The sequence below is a fragment of the Bactrocera tryoni genome, unplaced genomic scaffold (genome assembly GCF_016617805.1).
Source record: "Bactrocera tryoni isolate S06 unplaced genomic scaffold, CSIRO_BtryS06_freeze2 scaffold_7, whole genome shotgun sequence".
Taxonomy (NCBI): Eukaryota; Metazoa; Arthropoda; class Insecta; order Diptera; family Tephritidae; genus Bactrocera; species Bactrocera tryoni.
This window is the reverse complement of record NW_024396366.1, coordinates 1,602,516-1,624,484: the sequence shown is the minus strand read 5'-3', so window position 1 is coordinate 1,624,484 and position 21,969 is coordinate 1,602,516. Positions and strand designations below refer to the sequence as shown.

At 36.5% G+C, this 21,969-nt stretch overlaps 1 protein-coding gene across 2 annotated transcripts; it reads right to left on the bottom strand.

Annotated features, from left to right (window-relative positions):
* Positions 1 to 1,401: 1,401 nt before the first annotated feature.
* On the bottom strand, positions 1,402 to 15,129 carry LOC120781538 (nucleoside diphosphate-linked moiety X motif 19-like). Of its 2 annotated transcripts, XM_040113769.1 has the most exons (5): positions 14,904 to 15,124; positions 14,646 to 14,851; positions 14,321 to 14,587; positions 1,977 to 2,058; positions 1,402 to 1,923 (listed from the first exon to the last, which is right to left on the bottom strand). In XM_040113769.1, exons 1-5 carry the CDS (start codon positions 15,003 to 15,005, stop codon positions 1,525 to 1,527), a joined length of 1,056 nt encoding a protein of 351 aa, XP_039969703.1. In that variant the 5' UTR covers positions 15,006 to 15,124; the 3' UTR covers positions 1,402 to 1,524. The 2 variants fall into 2 exon arrangements, with proteins under 2 accessions (XP_039969703.1, XP_039969704.1); XM_040113770.1 differs by lacking the exon at positions 14,321 to 14,587 and having other exon boundaries at positions 14,904 to 15,129.
* Between the last annotated feature and the right edge of the window lie 6,840 nt (positions 15,130 to 21,969).

The window sequence follows — 21,969 nt, the reverse complement described above, 5'->3', positions numbered from 1 at the left end:
CACACGTTCTTAGGGGACACAGTTATTGAGCCAGCTGCAGAACTACATAACTGTGTCCATAAGAACATGTGTATTCTAATATTTGGCAGATGTCTTTTGCAGTCTGTCGCGCTCATTGTGTTCAGCACAAAATATGAGCTTCGCTATTGGTTGTTCGCGTCAACGGAAATTTCGCATGAAGCATTGAATGTACATTATTATGGTTCTTATATTTGTTTACATGCACACATAATAATACATATATGGGCAGATGTGCGACCGCTTGGTCATTTAACATGATATCGAAAAGTTTATTGACGAAAGCAAATATTTATTTAAGTATATTATTATACATATGAATGTCGTACCAAACCTAAGTATATAAAATGCATAATTAGATAGTTATACAAATCTTATTGAATTGATATATTTGCAAAGATTTTATGGAATTCATCATAAAATAGCTCAATTTTAAAATATATACATACATATGTACATACTTATGTGCTTTCATAACAAATATATATACATACATACATATGTATACCGATCTTTAAATTACATACATATATGCAGCATCGTTTGCGCATAGTAAATATGGGAATCTGTAGCGTCCATTCCTTAACATTGGAATTATTATTTTTCTCATTTAACACTGAAAATGCTCAATTCCGCTATTTTCGTGTCCCCTGATGTTAAGTGGTGAAACACGCTAATAATTTTCTGTGGTGAAACACGCTCATCCAAAACAGTAAATATCCCAAAATTGAAATATCCCTAAATTTTCGTCATCGTGAACCTTCTCTATAAATATACGTTCTCTGGTATTGTTACCAGCAAAATACTACATTGCTCATATGGTATTTTGCTGGTATTTGGTGGCACACATACATATGTATGTTACAGCATGTAACTAGGTGGATTTACCTACTTATATATTAAATATTTCGATATCATCTGACCGGATAGTTATACCCTGACATTCAAGGGTAGTATCCCTACGGTTGATGTCGCCATCGATAAGACTATATGCGCGTGTATTACGAAGCAGGTCATAAGATGCATCCATCCATTGCATGTTTTACACCGAACCGAGGTGGAGTTTGGATGAAGCCTTTTAGCTCAGGCGAAGCAAAAAAAATTGCCTGCAGCAGGGACTTGCTTCAGTGATGACATATTTAATCTAAAACTTATCGAACCAAACGGGATTATATACAAGTATACGAAAAATCAGCCCTTGGCGGGATAAAAACCGAATCAATTCCGGTAGCATAGAACTGGCTATCGTGAAGATCGGAATTGTACCATATTGGTTGACGCCGCGGAGCCGGTATACTTATTGCGCAATTCATTCTCAGCTATACCTTTGTGACCGGGTACTAAGATAAGGTGTACTTAGCTACAATTTGATAAGACTGTTCAGCCGTTCTATACTTCTGCACCAGTTTATTTCGTACTTTTATTAAAAACAAATAAGAAAACAAATTAAAAACCTGGATTGACTAACTTTACCTCCAACCATGTACATATATACATAACTATCAATTATATATTATTATTTACTGGTGGCAGATGTCCATCAGTTAGTGAACGATTAAGTTGTATAAAAAAACGTCCATTATTGAAATATTCTATGCGATGCAAATTCTTAACTTCTGACCGATACTGTTCAATTGTTATTGTTTCAGTATTTTTCTGGTTTGTTTCATCTGTATTACTGCTGTATAGGTCATCGCCTGGCATTAAGCTCACAGTACCATCGGCACATTTCTTAATAACAGGAAGCATTAGGGTAACACCCTTTGAAGAGCGAACACGAGCAAAATTTATTAATTCATCTAAGCGTGGGAAATTCAGTAACCTTGACAATTCATATAACTGTGGTGGAGGAAGATACAGCTTTTGGTCAAAGTAATCCTTAATGAACTCTTTTGGCGTTTTCCACTGCAATGCGAAAAGATTACGTATAGTTCTTAAATTAAGTCATTAAAACAAACCGAAAAACTGGCAGCTTCATTACTTTCCAGGATCACATCTGGTATATTCTCCATCGCCACTAAGTAAAAACCAGTTTCAAATCTAAAATAAAATTGTTGATATTAGTATCCTTATTTAAAAGCGTGCAAGTGAATATAAAGTTACCACTTATGATTATATTTCAGTGCGAATACTTAAGCCCTAATTAAGGCTTTCAACTCAACTGCACTTGGTTGTAGTTTAGAAATTCGGTATTATCGATATTAATTCAACCCGCCAAAAAATTTCGATTGATCTATTGCCTAACTACAACTGCACGGTGGCAGCAGTATTTGAACATTTGTACAGTTTATTTTGGAAAAATATCCATATAAAATGGAGAGCGGGTTAATTATTTTAAAAATATTTTGTACAGATAAATGAGTTATAACAAATATCTAACCTTAAGGAGGCAATCCACAATTTAGAAGCAAAAAAATAAGTCTGTCATATTGCGAATATAAGGAATCGATTCAATCTATTATCCCTATAAAAATTAACTGCAGTTTTGGTAACTACCTTCAGCGAGGAAATGGTCAGTTGCGTATCAGACGCACGACAGTATTTCGCATACGCTTGGGAAAAGGCTAATTCGCAAAAAGGAGTACTTCGCAGAAGTAGTTCAGTCACCCTGGGTATTGGCTCGACCAGGATTATTTTTTTAAAGCGCGGCCGAAAGCCGTCAACCTAAAAAGGAGTACTACGCGAAAGTACTTCAGTCACACCGATATGATATAAATTTTATAATCCAAGTATTATCATAGAGTTTTACTTATTTTTGTTTATCTATATAAATAAAAATGAATACCAAAAATGTATGTACGCGCATAACTCAATAACGCCTGGACCAATTTGGCCAATTATTTTTCTTAAATGTTTGTTGAAGTTCAAGGATGGTTTTTACGGCGAGAAAAATTCGAATAGTTTCCGGAAAACCCCTGAAAACAGCCCTTTTCTTTTCCCCATACAAACGTTACAATAAATATGAATGTTTGTTTGTTAGTAACACTAAGAGAACGGTTGAACCAATCTTAATGAAATTTTTAAAGGTTGTTTGTTGTGGATCGGGAAAGGTTTAGAAACAAAATACCTTATACTTTTCATGAGGAGAAGTCGGAAAATTGGACAATTCCAAAAAGTAACATTTTCCTTACACATTTTTTTCAATTTTTGTTTGTTTTGTTTTTCAATATTTTGATTTGTAAATTATTTGAATCGTTAAATTGCGGTCGCTTATCGCGGTCAATCAGCTAGCGATCGTAACGATATCACAGCACGACTTTTTAAACAATAGCTGCGATGTTTGATGGTCTTTATCTTGAAGCAACCTATGGTGGAGGATGGAGTCATGTGTAGAAGTTCACGCAAGTGAGGAAAGTTCTCTGATCGCCATTCACTTGGGAGTGCCCAGAAACGATTCTTTTACACATGGCTCAAGCAGCTCACTACTTCCGGTCTTTGACCAAGTATCCTCTGGGTAGCCTAAGAACATCCGTTCGAAGGCGAGCTAAAGTGAGAAGGCGAAACATTCCCTACAACGGTTGTGCGCTGGGTTTGGGACCCGCCACGTAAAAAAAACACCCCCAGTGAAGAGCTATAACCAGCCTCGGATGAGAGACCCCCCTTTTGATGACGACCATGGCAAACGAAATAAGGACTACGAATTGAGGGCATGCACCTGGAATGTCCGGTCCCTTAATTGGGAAGGTGCCGCTGCCCAGCTGGTTGATGTCCTCGTAAAAACAAAGGCTGACATCACCGCCGTCCAAGAAATGCGATGGACGGGACAAGGACAGAGACGAGTAGGTCCTTGTGACATTTACTACAGTGGCCATATAAAGGAGCGCAAGTTTGGTGTAGGATTCGTGGTGGGAGAGAGACTCCGTCGCCGAGTACTATCATTCACTGCGGTGAATGAACGTCTAGCCACAATCCGCACTTATGAAGGCTGCCCCCGCCACGATGTCAAAATCGTGCTTGGCGACTTTAACGCCAGGGTGGGCAAAGAAGGTGTCTTTGGCACTACGGTCGGTAAATTCGGCCTCCACGACGAAACATCCCCTAATGGGTTGAGGCTGATTGACTTCGCCGGGGCCCGAAATATGGTTATCTGTAGTACTAGATTCCAGCATAAGAAGATTCATCAAGCTACCTGGCTGTCTCCGGATCGAAAAACTACCAACCAGATCGATCATGTTGTGATAGACGGAAGACACGTCTCCAGTGTTTTAGATGTGCGTGCGCTCCGAGATCCTAACATCAACTCGGACCACTATCTTGTTGCAGCTAAGATTCGCACCCGCCTCTGTGCAGCAAAAAACGCGCGCCACCAAACACAAGGAAGGTTCGACGTCGAGAAGCTGCAATCACAACAGACAGCCGAACGATTTTCTACTCGGCTTGCACTCCTGCTCTCTGAGAGCACTCGTCAACAACTCGGTATAAGGGAACTGTGGGACGGCATTTCAAACTCCTTACGTACAGCTGCAACCGAAACCATTGGCTTTCGGAAAGTGCAAAAGAACAGCTGGTACGAAGAGGAGTGCCGTGTCGCAGCGGAGAGAAAACAGGCTGCCTACCTCGCAACGTTACGATCGACCACTACACGTGCGGGATGGGATAGACACCGAGAGTTGAAGAGGGAAGCGAGACGCATTTGTAGACAGAAGAAGAAAGAGGCTGAAATGCGTGAGTACGAAGAGCTTGATAAGCTGGCCGACAGGGGTAATGCTCGAAAATTCTACGAAAAAATGAGCGGCTTACGGAAGGTTTCAAGACCGGAGCGTATTCCTGTAGAACCCCCAAAGGTGATCTAGTCACTGATGCCCAGAGCATACTTAAATTATGGAGGGAACACTTCTCCAGCCTGCTGAATGGCAGTGAACGCACAACACCAGGAGAAGGAGAACCCGATTCCCCAATCGATGACGATGGAGCAGACGTTCCATTACCCGACCATGAAGAAGTTCGAATAGCAATTGCCCGCCTGAAGAACAACGCCAAAGCGGCAGGGGCCGACGGATTACCGGCCGAGCTATTCAAACACGGCGGCGAAGAACTGATAAGGACCATGCATCAGCTTCTTTGTAAAATATGGTCGGACGAAAGCATGCCCAACGATTGGAATTTAAGTGTGCTATGCCCAATCCATAAAAAAGGAGGCCCCACAATCTGCGCCAACTACCATGGGATTAGCCTCCTCAACATCGCATATAAGGTTCTATCGAGCGTATTGTGTGAAAGATTAAAGCCCACCGTCAACAAACTGATTGGACCTTATCAGTGTGGCTTTAGACCTGGAAAATCAACAACCGACCAGATATTCATCATGCGCCAAATCTTGGAAAAGACCCGTGAAAGAAGAATCGACACACACCACCTCTTCAGAGTAGAGGAAGAGGAAGACCTCCACTCCGTTGGAAGGACCAAGTGGAGAAGGACCTGGCTTCGCTTGGAATATCCAATTGGCGCCACGTAGCGAAAAGAAGAAACGACTGGCGCGCTGTTGTTAACTCGGCTATAATCGCTTAACCGTCCGGTCCATGACCGGGTACCCGGGTATCCATTTCAATTTACATGCCAATTTTTCTTAACTCCTCCTTAAAAAAATTTTATGGCCGCCTGGATCCCCAAAATTAAAGTTATTTGACACCCATTTTTCATCAATTTTTTTTAGAATCAATTATTTAATAAAAGTTATTAGCTATCAAACTTGACACCCACTCCGTTCAATAACCAGGTACCCGGGTACCCGCTGAGAAAAAAATAGTTAGTAAGAACAAACCGTTTTTATTTATTTTAGTAATATTATTTTCTATTTTCTTACTATTTGTTTATTTATATTGCTGTATTTATTATGATACAGTGCTATATAAGAATTAAAGTGTATTAAATTATTCTGTACATCCTTCACATATCGTGGTTGTAATACAGTGTTCATCACAAATAGGTTTCTCACATACTGAACATATTTTTCTAGTTTTGCGACGTTTTTTGAATTCACTGTGAAGACATTCATAGCATACACCAGTAATCTTTTTCCTTCCAGTTGAATCGCGCTGCTTCTGAGGTCTCAATGATACAGATGATGTTGGCTATACATTTAGATTGACAGCTCGACCAAGAAGAGATTCAATCGCCACTTTCGTTGAGAAATGCCTCATAATTTGTGCATTATTCGCACGATTTTCAACAAATGGAGTACCCAGCTCTCTGCCCAATTGCCGATAAAATAAGCGTCGTTCATACGATTTTATAAACAAGCATTTTATTATTCTCATAATGCAGAATATATGCTGCAAGGCAGGCAATATCGAGAATATTGTAAAAAAATGCTAGAGGCCATCGTTGAGTTGACCTTTTTGTAGTATATCTACCAAGCATTTTACCCATCGTGTCTACTCCAGCTTTGGACCAGTTATAAAACTCGATGATTTCGGGTTTTTTCTGTGCACTATCACTAATTTTTGCTTCGTGATGCATTGATGATAGCATAATTACTACCTTGTTTTTTTTTGGCACATAACTACATAGAGTTACTTTTTCATGAAAGCCAAACACAGTGGATAAGTCTTCTCGAGTTTTTGAAACAGCCATTGCTGGTGGAATGTATGCTTTATTTTTCTTCAGAGTACCAACAATCGTCAAGTTCCAAGATAATAAAAATTTTGCTAGTGGCAGAGTTGTGAAGAAATTATCCAATGTAATGTTTCTACCCGATACTTTATATGGTGCCACCAAGTCTTTAACAACTCTTTCACCAACATTTTTCTCACGCCCATCTTTCGATTTCCCAGTGTAAAGCTGTCCAGTAAGTGGATACGAATTTTCCGCATCACATATCCACCATACTTTAATTCCATATTTAGCTGGCTTTGATGGAATATATTGAGTGAATCTAGTTCGACCTCGGTATGGATAAAGTTGCTCGTCGATTGTTAGGTATTCTGTTGGTTTATAATGTGTTGCTAAATTTATATTTAACATTGTCCAAATGTCTCGTATTGGAGCAGCTTTATCACTTTCTAAGCGCTGGGCTCTAGTATTGGCATCGTCAAATCGAATAAAACGAATAATATTCCAGAAGCGATTGATACTCATTGCTGCGCGATATAATGGATATGAATACGGCTGCCACATTTCCCTTGCATTATCAGTATTTGAATTATTTGCGCCAGAAGTTATCAAAATAGCCAAAAATGCATAAAATTCCTGCAGCTCGAGATTTTTCCACTCCAATTTTTTTTTCTGGATCTTTTTCAGTATATGCTGTATACGTTGAGATTGCTTTTTTATTAGTATGGCGTATAATAATAATACCTATTTATTTTGTATATTTTTTTCACTTATCTCTGTATATTTTCTACGCTGTTCACTACGCTTGTAGAATTCCAACTGAACACGTTTCCTTCTTTTCGTCCGAAATGGAAAGGGGAGAGGGACGGCTTAGTTACCTAAATATCCATAGACCTTGGCACTCCGCTTTCGTTATTTCAACGAGAACTATAGAATATGTCCCCATTTATAGTTATTTCCTATGCCATGTATCCAACTTACACAGAAAAAAAATTTTATTTAGTATACTAACGATTCCTACATCCGCTCCACCTGGGTACCCGGGTACCCGGTCATTGAACGAAAAGTGAAAGTTTGGTTATTGACCGGACGGTTAAGCGGTTTCTACGCCAATTAAGAAGAAGAAGAAGAACCTATGGTATATATGATGCTGCTAGATGCTGAATGTGTTCTGTTGAGTAGCAAAAAAGAGGTTTGCCGCACGCACACATTCTTCTTTGGATGCGGATGGTGATTACACCAGATCAAATTGATGAAATCATTTCAGCGGAAATTCCTGATTCAGAGATAGATCCAGAATTATACGAAGTGGTGAAAACCAATATGATTCATGGACCTTGCGAACCTTACAATCCCACTTTGGTTTGTATGTTTGACAATAAATGCACGAAACACTACTCATGTGCTTTTCTTTCGGAAACGGGAATGAGAAATGATGGATATTAACTGTATCGGCGTCACTCACCAGACGACAATGGCAGAACATTTAGCATTTAGAGGTGTGAATATCGACGTTAACAACACATCGAAGTTGACAACACATGGGTCGTACCATATTCGCCCCTTTTGTTTAATTCACATTCAAAACTCATGTCAATTTTGAATATTGCAGATTGGTGTAATCGATCAAATACGTTTGCAAGTACGTCACCAAAGAAAGCAACATAGCGGTTATTGGCCTTGAACGATATGAGATCAGCAGTATCAAATGGGTCGATATGTGAACTGCAATAAAGCGCTTTGTAGGATATTTACTTTTGCAATTCATGAAAGTTTTCCGACTGTTTTGCGTCTCGCGGTTCAACTTCATTTAAGTCATCGCGTATTGTGAATGGTACAGTGTGTGCAACATTTTGAGAAGCATGCCAGCAGTAGCATTTGCTGGAACATGATAATCACTGGAAACAGACGAAGGACAATGCGATAGTACTTCGCATGCCACTGAAGTTCGCATACTTTTCGCGAAGATCATTTCGACATATCAGCCTTTAAATTCGCGTTAATTATGGGATACGAAAAAATGACATTGCCGATGACATTTTACATTGTATTCGCTAAGAATTGGAAATGGGCAAATTTCGGTTGATACTTTCAGTGGTTTGATATCAATTTCATCTCCAGTTCATCGAGATGAACTCATCACGAATGTTTATCCGAACATTGGCCAAATTATCGTAACTGCAATAGCTTGAGTGCACGAGCAATTTTAGCTGCCAAAATTACCGATGTTAGTGATTTAAACTGGAAGATTCAAAGTCAAGTTCCGGGAGGTTTGCGCTCATATAAATCGATCGATCGTCTTGACAAGGAAGACGAAACCGTAAATTATCCAGTGGAATTTCCAAATACCATACCAAGCCTGCCCCAGCATCATTTGCGTCTTAAAGTTGGATCTGTCATTATTATGTTTCACAATCTTCAAACTGTGTAATGGAACCCGAATGATTATGACGTAGTTATCGAATACAAGGGCAGCCATTTCAGTTCAAACGTATTCAATTTCCAGGGAAAATTGCCCTTGCGTTGACAATCAACAGGACACAAGGAAATCGGGAAATGCTATGTTTTTCACACGGCCAGATATATGTGGTGTGTTGAGTTGGAAACCCATCTTCTCTATATATTTACGCACCAGAACAGAAATCAAAAAATTATGTTTATTAAGTTGCGCTACATAAAAAAAATGTAGAAAAATCGTAAATAAATCATTTTCGACAGAATATAATTTCAACAACTTGGCAACGGCTGCGGGGTCAGCTAGTTAAATATAAATCACAACTCAATTATAGCTTGAAAAATGTTGGAAAGGTTTTTTTATTATAGTTAATATAGAAAAGAATCACCCGAAAATACAAAGAAAAATCGTTGAAAATCCTACATATTTGGTGTTTAAGATGTGGCAACGCTCCTTTTCCCCGTAATTGTAAACAATCTAACCTTTTCAACGATGAGTATGCTAAGTGATTTTTAAATTAATAAATTTAGCTAAAATATAAAAAAATAAAAGCGAAAATTTAACTTTTATCAATGTTTAGAGTGTATATTTAAATATACAAAGTGAAAAATGTGAAAAAATTTAGTGAAACATTGTGAAATACTAAGTGTTATTAATACACATTTATGAATTTTTAATCGGGAATATTTTAAAAAAATATGTGTTAGCAAAATTTTTTTTTTGGATATTCCTCATCTGGAGAAGCTCCCCTATCCGTACAAACCCCATTTATACCGAAATTCGTTGCTTTTACCCGACAGCTAACGAAATCGGAATCGTGCTTTCATTTTAATTATAAATACAATAACTGAATTAAATCATTTTGGGTTTTCGTTTAGAAGATTTCAGCTGTTCAATTATCAAAAATCTTCACCCCTTAAGTTGGCAATACAATGACACTTCGACGGTAAATAGTTGATTTTTCTAATACCTAAAAATATTATGATTGATCTGAAATTGCTCTGCTTTTTAATACGCTTTTAATAGCTTCACTTATGTGTATGTTTGTTCATAACTTTTTTAAGTGGTACTGAAACCTAGAATATTTGAGCGACACCAGAGAACGTATATTTATAGAGAAGGTTCACGGCGCGGAGAGCGTAAAAAATATTTTTGGCTAACAAAATGCGATGAGCGTGTTTCACCACAGCAATATCAGAAGGAGAAATCTTAACAGTGGCGCGTGAACAGAGTTGAGCATTCAATGAAAATTATGCTCAGAAATATACATTGCTATTACAGACGCATGTTGGCCTTTCGCTTATATATTTATACGTTTACATGCAATCATATTAATTGATATGAATATCATTTTACGAATTTTTCTGAATTCGTTCAAAATTGATAACATTATCATTAAATTATGCTATTTTCAAAGTAATATTTGTAGGTAATGTACAAATAAGAGATACCTTTTAAAAATTTCGTATGTTTGATAATATGTATGTCATAAATTCACAAATATGTATGACATACTTTCATAATATCCTAAAAAATTTAATATGTTACAAAAATATTGTCTGTAAATTACATTTCTTCATTTAAATTTTCATACGCATCTACATATTAGCACATAGTTACATATCGGGTGATTTTTTAAGAGCTTGATAACTTTTTTTAAAAAAACAACGCATAAAATTTGCAAAATCTCATCGGTTCTTTATTTGAAACGTTAGATTGGTTCATGACATTTACTTTTTGAAGATAATTTCATTTAAATGTTGACTCATGTGGTTTCAACAAGATGGCGCTACATGCCACACAGCTCGCGATTCTATGGCCATTTTGAGGAAAACTTCGGAGAACAATTCATCTCAAGAAATGGACCCGTAAGTTGGCCACCAAGATCATGCGATTTAACGCCTTTAGACTATTTTTTGTGGGGCTACGTCAAGTCTAAAGTCTACAGAAATAAGCCAGCAACTATTCCAGCTTTGGAAGACAACATTTCCGAAGAAATTCGGGCTATTCCGGCCGAAATGCTCGAAAAAGTTGCCCAAAATTGGACTTTCCGAATGGACCACCTAAGACGCAGCCGCGGTCAACATTTAAATGAAATTATCTTCAAAAAGTAAATGTCATGAACCAATCTAACGTTTCAAATAAAGAACCGATGAGATTTTGCAAATTTTATGCGTTTTTTTTTTTTAAAAAAGTTATCAAGCTCTTAAAAAATCACCCGATACATACATATGTAAGTACAATTCAGGGCACTGAGCGTGAGCGCACTGCTCTATATGTACATACATATGCATATGTGCACGACATTGCCCAACAAATAATGTATACACAAACCAACATACAAATATGCGTACACATGTAAATATGTGCGTATGACATTCCCACACAAATAATGCATACACAACATACATACTTATATGCGTTCACATATAGATATGTATGTCACCCGCAAATATTACGAATATTGTTCTACAAAAACAACAATGGGTTCAAATAGCATCAGCGGCGTCATAAGTCAATATGGCAGCCAAACAGTCGATGCCCAAATTTGTAGAAAAACACCTAACAACAATATTTTCATTCATGAACGCAAGCGCACTTTCAACAGGCAAACTTGCTTCATTCATAAAAACAGACGCCGTAACATCTCCCCGAGCATGCCTTTGCCCACAAGCGTCTTTTCGCGACGATGGCAAAAGCTAAAAATCATAAATTGAACAACTTTCTGATGCTTCTTCACAGAAAGAAGTGACAAAAGTGGCAACATAGCCGTTGTCGATTTACAATATTTGTCTAAAATATTTTTCCGTGACTCGCAAAAATCTGCGTCGATATGTATGCAAGCTCACACACAAACATATATATCTACGCTGGTTTGCTGACGAAGCTGGTACAGCGGCAAGGGAAGCAGTGGCAATTGGCGATCGTTCGTTTGTGTTTTCGGCACAGCTCGGATTTTCTACCAACAACACAATGTTGTGACGCGTAAGCTTTGGGCACATTGAAGTGCTGAACACAATGAGCGCAACCGACTGCAAGCGACATCTGTCAATTATTACAATACACACGTTCTTAGGGACACAGTTATTGAGCCAGCTGCAGAACTACATAACTGTGTCCATAAGAACATGTGTATTCTAATATTTGGCAGATGTCTTTTGCAGTCTGTCGCGCTCATTGTGTTCAGCACAAATATGAGCTTCGCCATTGGTTGTTCGCGTCAACGGAAATTTCGCATGAAGCATTGAATGTACATATTTACATACATTTGTTGCATGTAGACAAATTTACGAACATTATGCGTATGGTTCTTATATTTGTTTACATGCACACATAATAATACATATATGGGCAAATGTGCGACCGCTTGGTCATTTAACATGATATCGAAAAGTTTATTGACGAAAGCAACTATTTATTTAAGTATATTATTATACATATGAATGTCGTACCAAACCTAAGTATATAAAATGCATAATTAGATAGTTATACAAATCTTATTGAATTATATATTTGCAAAGATTTTATGGAATTCATCATAAAATAGCTCAATTTTAAAATATATACATACATATGTACATACTTATGTGCTTTCATAACAAATATATATACATACATACATATGTATACCGATCTTTAAATTACATACATATATGCAGCATCGTTTGCGCATAGTAAATATGGGAATCTGTAGCGTCCATTCCTTAACATTGGAATTATTATTTTTCTCATTTAACACTGAAAAATGCTCAATTCCGCTATTTTCGTGTCCCCTGATGTTAAGTGGTGAAACACGCTAATAATTTTCTGTGGTGAAACACGCTCATCCAAAACAGTAAATATCCCAAAATTGAAATATCCCTAAATTTTCGTCATCGTGAACCTTCTCTATAAATATACGTTCTCTGGCGACACTGTAGGAAGGCGATAGTAAGTTTAAGCAGCTCACCAAAAAGATGCGCTTAAAAGTATGCAACATCTATATAAAACTAGTTTTGGTGACATTTATGCATATGTATATACTGCAATATATGTATATCCTTAAAGAAAGTATACTTTATATAGATATATGTATATACATATAACCGCGCAACAGAAGGAATAATATCAAATAATGCAAAACATGTGACTTTTAGGTAATTAAAAATTAATACTTATAATAGAATTGTAGTACAAAAAAAAAATCAGATACTAGTTTTCAAAACCCCTCCGCAACTGCAATAATAAGCACCTTTTTTAAACTTTGGCTCAGATGGTGAACACGTAATTAAGCCAATATCGATACAATTTCCAGCGAAATACAGCTATGGAATTGCTGAGAGACGAATGTTGCCAATAATACTGAGTTGTGCGTCGACCGTTCATAAGATGCAAGGTTGCGCAGTAGATCATGCAGTAATTTATCTGTGCTCTGGACTGTTTGCTGCTGGACAAGCTTATGTAGCACTTAGTCGTTGTAGATCTTTGGACATATTCGAATTGAAGAACTAGACTGTTCAAAGTTGACAGGTAAAACCCCATGCTACAGTGAAGCTTTAGAAGAAATGATTCGATTAAGAAGTAATAATTCGTAGAGTCGTCAATAGAACTTGGTCCCAAATAATATAACAATCAGTCAGTGAAAGGTTACGAGTAGATATTAAATGCTGCCTAATTATCGATTTACTTAACCAATACTACATGTCATGGTTCATATTTTAACAAATTTGGTGTTTCTTACATCAAACCAAAAAATTAAAAATGTAGTTTAAAAAAATTAAAAAACACGCTTTTAAAGCATATCAAAGTAAAAAGTGAAAAATAATTCTTTGTATAAACTAACAATAATAATGAAGGAAAATAATTCTTTGTATAAACTAACAATAATAATGAAGGAAAAGAATTATTTTTCACTTTTTAGTTTGATATGTTTTAAAAGCGTGTTTTTAGTTTTTTTAAACTATATTTATTATTAAACGAGTGGACTTAAAAACAATAAAATAGGTATTAATCAACCCTGTTTAATGCTGTTATTAAATATACATATCGTCACCTGAAATGCAAAATAACGTATCATCAAAAAATTCGAAATTGAGTGTCTTATTGATTACGCTTCACTACTTCAAATTGCAAACATAATATTACATATGTTCAACATTTTCAAGATCTGCACTGAGATATAAACCAGTTTTAACCAATATTACAATTTTTTTTCACTCATGTTCGATTTTATTTCGTGTTTTATTCACGCCATTGTAAATTTCCGAAAATGTTGTTACGTTATTTTGCATTTCAGGTGACGATATACTCTAGCACCTTTTTTTAAATGTTGTTGGTGTGAGCCATGCTGTCCATTCAAACAACGACCATAAATCTGGGATCACTTCTAAGACTTTGCAGAGTGTAAAAAATTGGGTATGGTCCTTATGTACTAGATGCTGCCAAAAAGGTCGGTCAAAGTCTTCAAAACTGTGGCTATAATTATTGGACAATTCCTTTACATCAGAAAACCGTTTTTTACAAAGAAGTATTCCAGTCTCCTCAAATGTTTCTCGTATAGCTGTTATACGCAATGAAAACTCTCTGGTTATCAAATAAAACTATATTAAACCAAGTCATTTTTAAACGCATTAGTGTTTACCTTTGAATTTGACCCTTCAGTTGATTAGTAAATATAGCAGGCCGCGGTGAATTACATTGAAATAAATTTAGGTTTGTTCTTTGGCCAAAGCTCTTGATATAACTGAGCCACAACGGTGAAGCGTCACCTACTTCATGTACTCCTCCAGGAAAAACGGCAGAGTTAGGATAGAATGTTGACTTTTCAGCACGATTAAATAATAACACCTGAAAATTGTTTATGTAAAATAGAATAAAATTAAGAATTTTCTACACTTACTCGGTAATCGCAACCAAAATCTTTTATGTTTTGATCCTTCACCAAAATAATTAAACTTGCCGACTCTCTCCATTTAGTTGCTATTCTTTCTGTTATTGGCATTTGCTTATCATATATGTATATAAAAATATATCTAATCTGCCTCTAGTTCTACTAAGCGAATTAAGTTTCGTCATACACAACTAACAAGCATAGATAAATTTCAAGTTAAAATTGAAAAATATAAAAATCGATGACACAAGGAAAATTAATCGATTGATATAAAATTAACAGGATAGAATCTATCAGCCCTATTCTGAAAAAACCTCTCAACTGAGTTGAACGGAAAAATGTGAGAGATTTCTTGTGAGGCATATTTTGTGAGGCTATTCTTGCTCAAACCTCATAATAAAAAAGCTTAAAAAAGTCACCACGTGAGGTAAAAAGCTTTTTGCTGTCAAACGGCTGTTTTAGTAAAAATAAACAAACAAAAACACAAATGGATAATAAAGATATGTATGCGTCTGTGCTTGAGGGTGAAACAATCCCAATGTGGGTACAATCGATTACGCCGATTATGCCCTTGATCCCAAATTTCGTGTAAAATCTTTAAGAGAAAATTTATTTATTTATATTTATTTGTATTTATTTATCTTACCCCTTCTTTGTATCTGAAACATCCTGCGCGCTTGAAGGGCAATAAATTTCACTGCCCTTAACATCCATAATTAATTTCGAAATAAAGTGCAGAGCTCTAGACACAGAGGACTGGCTCATAGAGAGCATATAACTATTACCAACGCATTTTTGGTAAGAGCCATGCCCGTAAAAATACAAACAAGCCAGGAAACGCAGATCAAAAGATATACTCGACTTCTGCACATCATGCGGCACCAATTCACCTATAAGTACTTTACATAGCGATTTTGGGAATCGAAATGTATTTATAAATGTTGTGTCTTGCATGGTAAAAGGACCGCTTTTGTCTCGTAAACTCTTCAAAATTTTCCTCCTACCCCCCGATTCCTCCTTCTCAACAATTGCCATCCATGCTAGTTATAACACTCAAATAGTTTTTAAAAAATGTCAAATATTGATGTAAAACAAAACAAACACAGATGTTTTGTATTATGATGGCTGCTTTCACACGTCACAGATATTTGTGGTAATAGTGAGCATTTGAGCTTTTGAATTTTCGCCAGAATAAGGTAACCCTCACTATAGTGAGAAACATCACTGTAGTGAGGTTGGTGACTTTTGTGAGGACGTGAGAATAGGGCTGTATGTCTTACTAACTGTATTGCCGTGCCTATTGCCTGTGGAGACTCCACATTGCTTATAGCTTACAATATATGGCAAACTAATTTGTATGCCATGTATCGTAAGCTATAAGCTGTCACTTTACCAGTTTGACCGCGAAGTTTTCATTTCCCATTTGCACATATGCCGACGGCATTTTCAATTCGGTAATATAAAAATAAGAAGAGCGAGTATTAAGACGGTTATGTTATATTATAAAAATAAAGTACGTTTTCAAAATAACATTTTTTCAAAAAATTAATATTTAGTTTAATATTGTTAATTTACAGAAAAATTATGCAAATTGGGTTGGGAATAAGCGAAATCTTAAATTTAATAAACTGATACCAGCAAAAATCGAAATATCATTGCTCATTTTAAATTTATTATTTTGGTATATAAAATGTATGCCACAATTATTATACAGTAGTCCGAAAATATGAATTCATACTTTTTCCAGAAATACATTTGTAAAAGAAAGGATGTTTACCTTTGTTATTATTTTATTTTTCCCAGAAATACATTTGTAAACAAAAGGATCTTTATCCTTTTTTTGTTTTCCACATAAAAGATTTAAGGAGTTCAAGAGCTCAAAACGTACGCTACATCAGCTACCTATTTGACGGCATTTCGCAATGTGATAAAATAAAATTTTCAAGAGCTCAAAGCATGCGCTACATCAGCTCGAACCTACCTACCCTACGCCTTTGCGCAAATTATTATGACACATATACACAGATTTGCCAATGCCAATAGCAATAGATTTGACAGTTAGTAAGACATAGATTTCATCCTGTCGAGATGCCCCGTAAGAATATGCTGTTTTCTTACGGGGCATCTTTACATAAAAATAAATACCTTTTTATTCGCACTTTTATTAAATACATACAAACTTATTTACAAATAAAATCTAGTCTTATTTTGTTATACATAAATACATATGTATACAATCAACATAGACAAATCTTTATATTTATAATAGATAACGCTTTTGCAAGAATAGTTCATCCTTTCTTTTTCAATAAAATAATTTAAAATTTCTTTAAAAATATTGAAATTTACTAAACAAACAACCGATTTGCATTGTGAGGTTTGCTTTCAGACATCGCAAATTTGTGAGAAAATTGTGAGCTTTGTACTTTTGTTATCAATTTAGCATACGGACAACCGATCAAATAACAAAAACCTCACAATAGTGAAAGTAGTGATTTTTGGGAGGGCATGATAATAGGGCTGTAATAATTAACTAACAGCCCTGACAGACGGGCAAAATTAATGCGCCTTAAGCAACGCTAATGCGCATTGCAATCTTATGGTGACAGACGTTAGACTTGTGCATTTAGACAGCTGATAGTGATGTTTGTTTATTTATTTAAAAAAAAGTGAAATAAAAATTAATAAGATAAAATATTAACAGAAATTTTGGTATTTCTGGAAAATCAATATAATTTTTACGAAAAAATTCGTTTATTATTAACTACCAAAAAAAATAATAGAGGGAAATTAAAAGCAATAAATGATTGTAATGCGGAAAAAGTAGGCGAAAAAGTTAAGAATAATGGAAAAATGGATAGCAAATTGTGTTTATTTTCTGCCATCTAAATGTATTAAAATTTGTTTTTGTTAATATACCTGGACATAATTTAATTAGCCATATAAAAGGGCTTACCTCTGATGCTGCAAGCGACATCTGTCAAAAAATAGCAAAAATCGGCCATTTTTGAGCAATGTTGCCTGCTCAAATTTGGTAAATTCAGCTAAATGCACGCAATTCTTGTGCATTACAAATTTGCATTAACATGGGTCAAATGCGCAAGTAAATGTAAATTAAGCCCGCTAATGCATAATAGCGCTGTCGTCTGTCAGGGCTATAACGCAATATTACAATCGAATTTTGCAACGCCCATTTTTGCCGCCGCCTTCATTTAGGTATGCAACATACAAAACCTATGGGCATGAAGAATTTTTGACAGTACCAGTAATTTGCCACTGGCGCTTTTATTTAAGGACAGCAGTAAACAAGCCATTGGCATTAGATTTATTTGACAATTTATACATGAACGGGTTTTGTAGGCAAGAGTACGTTGATTTTGTAGCGGTCTGCCAAGGCCAACCGAGAGATCATGGGCTATTGAACAGATGACAACCAAAAAAATTAACATAGGATAGCAAATAAATTGTAAGATCAGATTTTTAGGTATTATTTTAAGATATTTAATAAAGTTTTTTTTAAGAAAGAGCAGGTATTTTTTCGAAGAGTATTGTTCCACTTAGCAGTAATAAATTTTAAAGTTTAAACATATTTAAGTTATAAATTCTTGTAAATGTTATTAAACTCTGACCTCAAAATAAATTATCAAAAGATATTTGGTTATTAAGTATATAACTAATAAGTGAGGCTTAGATTAATAAAATTATGTAAGTGGCTTAAAGTATATGACTCAAGCAGCTCACGACTTCCGGTCTTTGACCAAGTATCCTCTGGGTAGCCTATGAACATCCGTTTGAAAAAGAGCTAAAGTGAGAAGGCGAAACATCCCCTCTACTGGGTTGTGCGCTGGGTTTGGAACCCGCCACGTAAAAACCGTCCCCAATGAAAAGGAACAAACAGACTCGGAAGAGAAACCACGCGGGCAGGTGCTTGTGGCATTTACTACAATAGCCATGTAAAGAAGAGCAAACTCGACGTGGGATTCGTTCACCCCGGTGGATGAACCTCTAGCCGCAATCCGCATCAAAGCGAGTTTTTTCAGCATATCGCTGATTTGCGCCCACGCCACGACAGAAGAGAAGGACGATGTGACCAAAGATGCCTTCTATGAACGCTTGGAGCGCAACTTAAGAGCTGCCCCCGCCACGATTTCAAAATTGTCACCCCACGCCGGGGTGGGAAAGGAAGGTATCTTTGGCACAACAGTCGATAAATTCAACCTTCACTAGGAAACATCCCCAAACGGGTTGAGGCTGATCGACTTTGCCGGATGCCGAAATATGGTTATCTGTAGTACAAGATTCCAGCATAGAAAAATTCACCAAGCTACCTGGCTGTCTCCGGATCGAAACACCACCAACCAGATCGATCATGTTGTGATAGATGGAAGACACGTCTCCAGTGTTCTAAAACACGTGTGGAAAGGGATAGATACCGAGAGCTGAAGAGGGAACCGAGACGAATTTGAAGGCAAGAAAAGAGTGAGGCCGAACTGCGTGAGTACGAAGAGCTTGACAAACTGGCCGACAGGGGTAATGATCGAAAATTTTACGAAAAAATGCGGCGACTAACGCCAAGAGAAGGCGTACCCGATTTCCCAATCGATGATGATGGAGCAGACGTCCAATTGCCCGACCATGAAGAAATTCGAATAGCAATAACCCACCTGAAAAACAACAAATCGGCGGGGGCCGATGGATTACCGGCCGAGCTATTCAAACACGGCCGCGAAGAACTGATAAGGAGCATGCATCAGCTTCTTTGTAAAATATGGTCGGACGAAAGCATGCCCAACGATTAGAATTTAAATGTGCTATGCCCAATCCATAAAAAAGGAGACCCCACAATCTGCGCCAACTACCGTGGGATTAGCCTCCTCAACATCGCATATAAGGTTCCATCGAGCGTATTGTGTGAAAGATTAAAGCCCACCGTCAACAAACTGATTGGACCTTATCAATGTGGCTTTAGACCTGGAAAATCAACAACCGACCAGATATTCACAATGCGCCAAATCTTGGAAAAGACCCGTGAAAGGAGAATCGACACACACCACCTCTTCGTCGATTTCAAAGCTGCTTTCGACAGCACGAAAAGGAGATGCGAAAAAATACCCATGAAATAGAATCAAGCAGTTTCCTATCATATTGTCCCTGCTTGTAGGTATAAGTAGTTTTCTCTCATTAACTCATACAACGCAGCTTTTTAAAAAAGTTCAAATTTTTTTTGTGTGTTTGTAGTGTAAATTTGTCTGTTTAAATTATTTAAAGTTTAAAATAAATTTCACCAATTGTTCTAATAATTTATATAATAAGAATAACAAGAATTGTTTGTAATTTTTTCGTTTTTATTTTTTTCCTTATAAATAATTTCACATTAAAACAGAAAAATGTTATTGTTCGAATATCATTAAACATGCTTACTTGTTTAGTGTCAGCAAAGCCATCTCGGCTTGTAATACATAAATATGTTAGTTAGTTCAACCCTGCCAGCTAAAAGTGGTGAAAAAACTGGTGAAACACTAGGTTTTCAAACCCTTAAAACTAGTGAAAAATTTGAGTAGGTCGCGTACGGATTCTAACCACTTTTCCCCTCACACGTACGTATACATGTGATCATACATCTCTGTTGCGCTCATAATTCAAGCATTGCGCAGGCCGCTTTAAACATATAAAACACACATTTCTTTATACACAAAATTTGACTGCGCAGGCCGAAAGAACAAAACACAAACATTTTTCAACCGCCCACACTGGTTAAACATAATAGTTTTTTTATAAATCCAATAACCGCACTGGTCATTTACATGTATACTAGGCCGGGTCGATTTGTGGGGAGGCAAAAAAATCGCCCATTGCTCTATGAAAATCATATTCTAGGGATCAAAATAAGAAACTTTGCCGAAGGAACCATACCTCTGAAACTAATTCTGATGTCCCCCAATTTGGGCCGAACTTTTGGGTAGGGGCAAATTTTGAAATAGAATTGAAATTACCATTTCATTCTTATTACCTGTGAAAGTGAGGAGAACTAAAGCAATAACTACTATGGTATTTCAAAAAAAATAATAAGTGAAGTGACCATTCCAAATCAAAAAGTTTACAATGAATCCACCATCCTCTACACCGCGAGATGAAGCAACTACATCAACAACTATCGAAAACCCAATGAGTCATATACCCAAGCATGATGTTAATGTTTTGGTGTGTCTACTGATTTGACTGATCTTAATTTACCAACCCATCTGGATATCTTGAGATATTATTTTTACTTAAGCGAACGTGCTAAAACAGAACAAAAAAGTTTTCCCATAAATCATTCACTATTCAAGTACAAGATAAGTTGATAATTGATTGAATTTGGGAAAAACTTGGTATGGAAATAATGCTGAAAAAAAGTGTATGTAATAAATTGAATAAATTACCTGACAAGTATCAAGAGCAAATCAAGAGAAGAAACAACACCCAACAATTTACAGAGTATGTAAAATCTCTGGAAACAATTTTTTACATTGGAACATGTAAATGCGATTTGAAGGCAGCTCCATGTGCATGCGGCTGGGTTCCCGAACGCCTCAAAGAGTTCATGCACGATCAACATAATCAGAGAAGACTAACAATGAATGCATTTATTATGGAAACTGAAGAGCAAGGAGCAACGTCTATATCATCAATGCCAACATACCAAGATCCTGATGATTCAACATACGCACCGCCACCGGTTCAAGAAGATATGGATAGAAGCACAAGTTCACAATACACAGAGAGATACGATTGTTTTAACTTTGCCTTGGTATGTGACAGATTTGGTGTGCCTGACAGAGTAGCATCAGCATTAGGGAACCGCTCTTTTGCATGATTTTAAAATTAAAGATAAGCATGGGAAACCTCTCATCATGGATAAATCGAAAGTTCGCAGAGAAAAAGAGAAATGCAGACAAGAAGTGCTCCGCAAACGGTTAGATGATACCAATTTGTTAGCGTTTTCATTCGATGGCAGAAAAGATGATACTTTAACGATAGATAAAATTGATGAGAACTATCATACTAGAATGGTAAAAGAACCTCATCTTGTTAT